The sequence below is a fragment of the Rosa chinensis genome, chromosome 7, assembly GCF_002994745.2.
Source record: "Rosa chinensis cultivar Old Blush chromosome 7, RchiOBHm-V2, whole genome shotgun sequence".
Lineage (NCBI taxonomy): Eukaryota > Viridiplantae > Streptophyta > Magnoliopsida > Rosales > Rosaceae > Rosa > Rosa chinensis.
The window spans coordinates 6,932,027-6,941,034 of NC_037094.1; the positions used below are offsets into that span (position 1 = coordinate 6,932,027).

The 9,008-nt window shown below is 36.6% G+C and overlaps 1 protein-coding gene and 1 non-coding gene across 3 annotated transcripts; one reads left to right on the plus strand and one right to left on the minus strand.

Moving 5' to 3' along the window:
• Positions 1 to 1,335: 1,335 nt before the first annotated feature.
• On the plus strand, positions 1,336 to 3,302 carry LOC112180575 (transcription factor MYC2). Of its 2 annotated transcripts, none has more exons than XM_024319128.2 (2): positions 1,336 to 2,240; positions 2,549 to 3,302. In XM_024319128.2, the coding sequence occupies exons 1-2, from the start codon at positions 1,475 to 1,477 to the stop codon at positions 3,184 to 3,186; spliced, it is 1,404 nt and encodes a 467-aa protein (XP_024174896.1). In that variant the 5' UTR covers positions 1,336 to 1,474; the 3' UTR covers positions 3,187 to 3,302. The 2 variants fall into 2 exon arrangements, with proteins under 2 accessions (XP_024174896.1, XP_024174895.1); XM_024319127.2 differs by having other exon boundaries at positions 1,337 to 2,240; positions 2,546 to 3,302.
• A 2,208-nt stretch (positions 3,303 to 5,510) lies between these two features.
• On the minus strand, positions 5,511 to 8,217 carry LOC112180550. The gene is made up of 3 exons (XR_005802980.1): positions 8,167 to 8,217; positions 7,970 to 8,073; positions 5,511 to 5,611 (listed from the first exon to the last, which is right to left on the minus strand). It is a non-coding gene; the product is annotated as an uncharacterized LOC112180550 (transcript).
• Between the last annotated feature and the right edge of the window lie 791 nt (positions 8,218 to 9,008).

A 9,008-nucleotide genomic window follows, 5' to 3' on the forward strand; every position in this document is an offset into this window, starting at 1 on the left:
AATACACAAGCACTAGAAAAAACAAAACACAAGCAAGCACGAGTGTTCATATTATAGATCTCACATAAAAAAACGAGGACCTAGTTGTCTATGAGTTTATAAGGATTTGAGTCATTTCATTAATTACCAATTGATTTTGGATGTGAAGCTCATATTACTTTATCATGGTATCAGAGTGGGTCATCCCTCTTGTGCATGCCTCGTGGCCACATGAGCTCTCTGTCACCCAATATAAGTTATCGACGTGTATAACTTAAACCCTATGAATATAAGAATTGGGTCACTCAATCTATTGTCTTATGTTGGAAGCTCTAATACCACTTGTTGGGAGCTCTGATACCACTTTGTTGGATATAAAAAGAACCATAAGGACAATTCTTAGGTTCGCTCCTGAGGTGAATGAGCATATTCAACCTTTATTACGATTAATGCATTTTAATTTTATGATTTTTCTAATCCAACTATTCATGTTGCCTAACATCATACAAAGATTAGCTCTGTAAAAAATCAATCAAATTGAAGATCTTTTATTTATTCATTTTTATGAAATACATGGACGGTTCATCATAATAGTAGTAAATGTTGTTAGAACCATCCATTTGTTTGATTCAATTAGACAATTAAACGATTTTTTATTCGATTGATTTTTTACAGAAATGATATTTAAAGGCTAATTTAAGATATGGACTGTTGAATGATAAATTTATTAAGTAAAAGTATGTTAATCGACAATAGAGGTGAAAATATCGAAAACCTTATTTTGGGTAGGGAGATATGGTGCATGAATGAATGACACACAATATGGGAGGTATACAGTTCAAAGACACGTACGGAGCTCCTAGTGAGAGATATGAAAGATAATCTCAAAATACCTTATAATAAAGTTATTTCGATAATACTTCTACAAAATATTTATCTAGACATCATACTTCTATAAAATATTTCTCTACACATCTTACTCAATTGGACTAGCCTATTTAGATAGGCGTAAACAAAAGACAATGTCAGAAGTATGACGATTACAACAGACAGAAGTATTGGACCGTTTACAATGTCTGATACCACTTAAACATGACTTTTTAATGTGTGAATCGCAAATTACTTTATCAACGAGAACATGGTAATGACAAATCCAAAGTGTTTCCAGAAAATATGCGAGTAGATTGCCCAAGAACAGAACATAAGAGCAGCAATCGTAAACCCTAAGCCGAAACACAGCCCACATTCAGCGAATCTACTGTTGCGTGTTTATCACGAGGTAAAATGAGTCTTATTCACAACACGTGGCACAACTATAGTACAACGTACTGTGACTGAGATAGCTCATATTATAGGTAGCCTTTTCAATTCCCAGAATCAAAATCACACCCGGCTCATCATCTTCCTCTGCCTCACATATCCTTTGTCTCTCTTCTGCTATTCATAGTGAGTTTCTTTGTTAGCTTGTTTTTTTTCCAACAAATTAGCTTGGGCCATGGAAGAGATTAATATTATTCCGTCCTGTTCTCCACCCTATAGTATTTGTCAAGAAACCTCTGTAAACACACTTCAACAACGCCTCCAGTTGATAGTTCAAAATCGGCCGGAATTTTGGGTCTACTCTATTTTCTGGCAAGCCACGAAAGACCGCAACGGCGGTGTTTCGTTGTCATGGGCCGGTGGCCATTTCAGAGGCATCCGAGACTTCTCATCCAAGAAGTTGGATAACAATTACCAGCTCAAATTTGGGTTGGATCTGGAGAGGCCGAAGAAGGTGATCAACCGACAAGTCGAAGCTCTGTTCCAGGAAGACATGGACATGGAGAGACTGGTGGACATTAATGGAGATGTGACTGATTCGGAGTGGTTTTACTTCTACACCCTTTCTTTGACACAGTCCTTTGCTGCAGGCCATGGGAGTAACAATATTCTTGGCCGTTCATTTTCTTCCGGCGCGTTTGTGTGGTTGGCAGGAGATCAGGAGCTTCAGTTGTATGAGTGTGAGAGAGTTAAGGAGGCTCGCATGTCTGGAATTCAAACACTTGTTTGTATTCCAACTCCCTATGGGGTGATTGAACTTGCTTCTTTGGAAGTGATTAAAAAAGATTGGGGTTTTGTGCAGAACTCAAAGTCAATTTTTGGATCCGACATAATCACAGCCAGCGGCAGCGTCTCAAATTCAAAGCAGGATCATGTTCATGTTCCTCAGCTGCAAAACTCTATGTTTCCACGATCAGATCAAAAGGAGTGGACGACACAAGGTGATTAATCAAAATTTATATTTCTAACATAATATACATTGGCCGGTGATTTCATCTCTGAAAATGCTATGTTTTTCTATCTTTCTATACGTATTTTTCAATCACTTTTTCTCTTTTATATATTGTCACCTTAAATTTCTTTAGTATGCGTTTTTTCATTCATAATTATATATCTTGCGGCTCTCATTAATTTTTGTTGATTTGTTTAAATGTCTTTAGTATGTGTTTTTTCATTCATAATTATATATCTTGCGACTCTCATTAGTTTTTGTTGATTTGTATACTTACTTTCACCATGTCTATAGAAGGTGGTAGGAAAGAAAATGTCAACTTAAGTGGATCATCATCTGACTCCGGGCCTTCCGAGAATACATCAAACACTCGATTGAGAAAAAGAGGAAGATCAGACAAAGGCGAGCGAGATTCACCAATAAACCATGTGGAGGCCGAGAGACAACGACGGGAAAAGCTTAATCACCGATTCTATGCCCTCCGATCCGTCGTTCCTAATGTATCGAAGATGGATAAAGCTTCTTTACTCTCTGATGCAGTTGTATACATCAATAATCTTAAGACAAAGATTGAGGAGTTGGAAGCAAAAATTCAAGCACAACCCAAGAAACCCAAACCAAGTATCATGAGTGACAATACTCTTGACTACAGTCAAGTCACGAGCTCCTTAACTTATAGAGCCGCTGCTGCTACAGAGGTGGATGTGAAGATTGTAGGCTCCGAAGCCATGATTCGAGTCCGATGTCCAGATAATAAGGACTATCCAAATGCTAGATTGATGAATGCACTCAAACACCTTGAATTACAAATTCATCATGCAAGCATATCAAGTGTGAACGACTTCATGCTTCAAGATGTTGTGGCAAGAGTTCCTGATGGATTCACAAGCGAGGAGGCTATGAGAACTGCTATTATAAATAGATTTTCCAACTAGTCTCCCTTGCTGGCTCATGTAGATTGATCACAATAAACTTCTTGTGGGATTTATCTCACTGTTCTTGTTCGGTAGTGGTACTTCGTTGCTCAAAGTTTAAGACGACTTAAGTTTAATAATTAGCATCCGTACGTTTGTTTGTACTTTAAAAAAAAAAAATTATTATAACTAAAAGTATTATAAAGAAAACCACTAGGATAATGGGGTGGCATCATAAAGTAATATAGAGTTCACATCCAAAACTAATTGGCAATGGATGGAGTGGCACAAACCCCCTTAGACCATCTCCAATGGAGTGGTCATTTGCCACATGGAATGCTCAACGGTAAGAAATGAAAGAGGAATTCACTCCAACAGAGATGTCAAATCCTACGTGGATTTGACATTTCAATTCTTACTGTCAAATTTGACAGGCTCAACCTCTTCTGTCTTTTCTTTTTTTATTCCTTCTATCTCCTTCTCTCTCGTCACTCTCCCTTTCTTCTTACCCAGAAGAAGGCCAGAACCATACCCAGAACCAAATTAGAGAAAACTTCCAGAGTGATAGCAGCCTTTAAATGCAATGACCACTTGCAATCCCAATACTTTACAGTGACAAATTATAACAAACACAATAAGCTCCTTGTTCTTAGAAAACCCATGCCAAATCCAATTTCCCCAATCTCAATAAGCTTCTTATCCTGTACAACACATTTGAGTTTCGAAAAACCCATTTCTCCAATTGCAACAAATCCAGTTTATTGCAATGACCAGTTTGCAAGAAACCCAGTTTTCAATCTCACCTATATCACCCGATCAGTCACCCAGACGCCACCATCACCTCAAGCGCAGACACCAGCAACGACGAAGGAGGAAGAGGAGGAGGAAGCACTGATCTTTCTGGGCATATGATTTCTCGTGAAAGAACCAAAAACAAAATCTAGAAGGAGCGGATGGTTAAGGAATTAATAAGGAGAAGTGGTGAAAGAGATGAAGAACCAGAAGGAGAAGAAGTTGAGAAGGAAGATGAGAGAAGAAAGAGATAAAAGGAAGTGAATTATTTGTAGATAAAATAATTTTAAAAAGAAATAAAATATTAATATTATTTGACACATCTATTGGAGAAGGAGTTGAACAAAAATAACATTGCCACATCATTCTTCAAATTCAATTTTAACACACTCCAATTGACTATACCATTGGAGATGCTCTTATAAACTCATAGGCAATGTTCTATTTTTCTCATGTGTGATGTATATATTCTCAACACGCCTCCGCACGTGTGGCGAATTTTCAAGCCATACACGTGGACAACTTTTGGGTGACGTGGAGCCCGTGTGGCCGTTTGACATGCACACGTGGATAACCTGGCTCTGATACCACTACTAGGATTTTTGCCTTAGACATCGGCCAGAAACCGATGTTAAAAAAAATTCATCCGATGTCTTAGTGGGTGATGTTAAAGATCACGAACAAAAAGACATCGGTCAAAAACCGATGTCCAGTTCAACAATAGACAACGAATAAGCTTATGGAACCGATGTAAAACCGTTATTACGATGACATATTAGTGTGTTTAGATATTGTTAAATCTTCATATTTTGGCATTTAATGCTTAATGAAGTATAGGTCCAATAGCAGAAGTATTCATTTTAACATCGTTACTCATATTAGAAACGATGTTTTATATGGTATTAGACATCGGATTCTTTTCGTTTTGCATGTCGTTTGTGAGGTTCACGCATATTTTCCATATATCCTACTATTTAAGATTCAATCTACATTTCTTAGTATTGTATGAATGATGTGCAATATTATAATAAACATCGTTTCCTTTTATAAAGTGATGTCCATTTTACTATATTACACCAGGTTTTAGGTTAACAACGATGTCCATAATAATATTAGACATCGTTTCCCAAATTGTAAATCGATGTCCCACTTTGATTCTAGACATCGTTTTCCAAATTGTAAATCGATGTCCATATTGATGTTATACATCATTTTTCAAATTGTAAATCGATATCCATATTGATACTAGACATCGTTCCCTGTAGTTTACATCGACGTCCATTAGTTTTTTTAACATCGCTTCTTAAATATGGGGCATATATTGCATTAATTCAAGCAATCTAATTATACACAATCTTAAAGCATCAGTCAGTGAACAGATTTTGGACATACAAACCACTCCAAAATCAAATCAATACATCTTATTTCCTTAAGTACATCAAAAATTGAGTAAAACTACAACCTTTCTTGAAACATCAAGTATCCAGATTGCTTCACGATTTAGATAAGTGAGAGCCAGAGTGTAACAAATGTTGAATAAGAGCATGTATCCAGCCAATGCTCATGCGCCAATCCAATACCAATATGCATGCGTACGAAATCCATGAGATTTCAGAATTTCAACTCCTAATGATTCGTTTGAGTTTGGAAGAACCTTTAACAGTAATAGATCAAAATCAGAGAATTACTTAGAGATGAACAACTACAAAATGTTTGAAATGGCTCAATGAAGGACTTACTGATAGGAGCATTTTAATGCGACGTTTTAACTGTATTTCCCTACATTTCTTGCGTTATTTCCTGAATAAAACTCTGTTTAGGAAAGTTTTCCATTCTTCGAATGGGAAAGTTCCTAATTGTAGAAAGTTTCCGTTTTGTAGTTTCTATTTTCCATTTTTAGAAAGTTTCCATTTTCAGTTTAGGAAAGTTGCCATTTTTCATTTTAGGAAAGTTTCTATTTTTCTTATTAGTTTCTATTTTCAGGATCTCCGAGCTAAAAAGTGGAAATGAACTCATAAATGGAAAGAGGAGCTTGCGAACACCAAGGGGAGCAAAAATGAGGAACAATGAGCCACAGAAATGAGCAGAAATGAAGAAAAGAAGTTTTCCTGCTTCAACTAGGAAACCCTGCGAAAAGGAGGAAAGCTTACCAATGAAGTTTCCAACGTTATTATGAGAAAGAAATGGAAAAATGAAGTGTTATGACGTTGGAAGGTGACAAGGCTTGAATGAGAAGCAACAAGGCCCAAGAACTCTCAAGAATGAAGTGGATTTTCGGCAAATGGATCAAAGGCCCACAAAAGCCCATGCAATTAGGGTTTGTGACGCAATGAAGAAACCCTAGAGATGTTTGCCGTCCAAAGTCAAGAGAGAAACAAGGAGATGGCGTAAAAAATCAGAAAATATAAAGAAGATTTCGATGGAGATTTTCTAGGGCTATTTTTATGGAAAGAAATATTGTTGGAGGAATAATTTGGTGTGATTGCCAACGTGAAAATCAGAAATAATCAAGGAGATGACGTCAAGAGAGATTCAAGGGAGATATTTATGGAAGGAAAATATGTGTGCACGAAGGAAAAGCTAAAAAGGCGTCTAGATTCATCCCTAAATTCCCTAAAGGAATGTTGGCCGAGATTCATGAAGAAAATCAGAATAATTTCAAGGAAATTCAGAAATTAAATATTAGGGAGGTAATTTAGAGAATTTTGATTGGTGGGAACACATCACAAGGCTTACTTGGCATTCTATGATTGGTTGGACCACATCACAAGCTTACTTGGCGAATTATCATTGGTTGAAGCTATGTGGAAAATTCTGATTGCTTTGTGAACCCTAGCCGTGCTCCTATATATACTCCCCTCTTTGACGTTGAGAAGGGTCCCCCTCCTTTGTGTTTTACACTTTAGAAAAAAAATCAGAAAACTCTCTCTAGCATAGCCGTGAGTTCCTCCACCCTCTAGAGCAAGCCACGAGTTCAAGCAAGGCCAAGGGAGAAGAAGAATTGCCGTGAGCATCATCCTCCATCACCATCCTTGAAGCTTGCTTTCGAGATTCAAGAGACCACCACATCAATCGTTCATCACCATCTCCATCTCACGGTGTAATCCGATTCTCCTTTGTAACTTTTGCTTTGATTTCGTTGGTTTTGTTCTAGTTGACATATATGTATGAACAAATATTAATTTCTGGAATTTTTATGATTAATTGAGAATTTTCAGATTCATATTATTGTTCTTCAAGAGTTGCTTATGTGGGTTTGTTTAATTAAATTTGCGTTATAGATATCCTTTGTGTATTAATCTTATTTGGGTCGACACTTATAGGATTTATGCATGATTGTTGCTAGGTTTAAGAACATGAAATCGACTTTTCGTTTTGTGTAAACTTGAATCAAAGTAGTAAAGGTTTTGTACAAAGATCGAATTTAATTAAAGAGAATTGCAATTAGGTGGACTTTTCCATACTAAGTTGTACACTTGAGTTGATAGCCTTTCTCTATGTGTAATGCGTTGAACATGTTATGATTGACTAGCTTTCTAGGGCTTGAATGCATGTTTGATAGGATTAGTCTTTGTGCTTCCACTTAGATTAATTAGCATTGAAAAGTAAAATATGGGAAATCGTTTGCTTTTAACGTTTCACATGATCAACTCCTTTCTCATGACTTAGATGAACAATATTAGGGTTTGAATCAATTTTAATCATATGTTTCGGTTTTTGACCTTTGTTCTCTCATTCCATTTGTGTTTTTATGTTTTTGCATTTTAATTGTTTTGTTAACTTAGTTTTATTTTCGAAAAACCAAAAACAAAATCCCCCCTTTTTCGTAAATAATGTTTATACTTGTGAATATCTTTGTGAATATTATACTTTGTTGTAATTTTAATTGTTTAACTGTTTGACAATGACAGGTGTACCCTCAATCCCCGGAATAGAACGATCCCTATTTGCTTATACTACTAACGATATTTCAGGGTTAAATTGTGTGCTTGCTAAAGGCGACACCACTTACATGTGACCAACTCTTGCCAAGGAATTCATTAACTACAATTGCATTCTGCCCATACATCAAAGGTGATATCCAGTAGCCCCATATCCACCATTTCTTTATATTTTCTGTGGAGTCAACCAAAAAAATTGAGAAACATGGAATTAATTGATACAGAAATTTAGTTACCAGACGTCAAGTATCTTTACTTAGATTTTTACCTCTTGACAGGACAAAGCCCCCCAAAGCGAAAAGCATGACTAGTGTAAATGAGCCAAATGTATTAGCAATAGTCAAGCTTCTACCTACTCCAGCAATGAATCGGAAATATCCAGTTGATTCATGAGTAGGAGGAGAAGGTATTTACCTAAACAATCTGCATTACACGTTCATGACAGTATATGATTTGGGGTCAGAACCAACATGAAAACAAATGTTCAGGAGAAAGTGATCAACAATTTTGCTTCTAGTATGTTACTTTTACCTTCCAACATTTGGATCAAAGCCAATGACATAATAGGTGATAAATACCCAAACACCAACTTCAACACAGGTGAGAGGGATCTTGAGGAGCCATGCCGGAAGTGCATATGCCCATGGTGGAAAGAAGAGCAGCTTTCTGTGCTTATAAAACACTGGAAGCTTGGCTATAGTCATCGAAAGTTCTGCCATTCGATTGAACATGTAGATATCCGATGGCTCTTCTGAAGAAATCCAATCATCAATATCAAGGTTTTCATCCGGAACTCTTCCAGCAACATTCCAAGTGCTTATTGTCAGCCTACCTGAAACAATGTGCCCCAGGAAATTCCATTAAGAACCAAACTGGTGCTACTTCTAGGCCTAGCATTGCAGGAGGTAGAAAAACATAGACAAACCTCACATCCCTTGTGTTTATGTTCTAAGCACGAGTAGTTTCTAATTTTCCTCTCCTATGTCTTAACTGATAGCCAAAAGAAGGCGGATCTGAACCAATAAATATCATATTTATGTACATTATTAGACAAGAAGAATGTAAAAGCACTCCACAATATGGTAGAACAAGCAGCTAAATTTTTAAAAT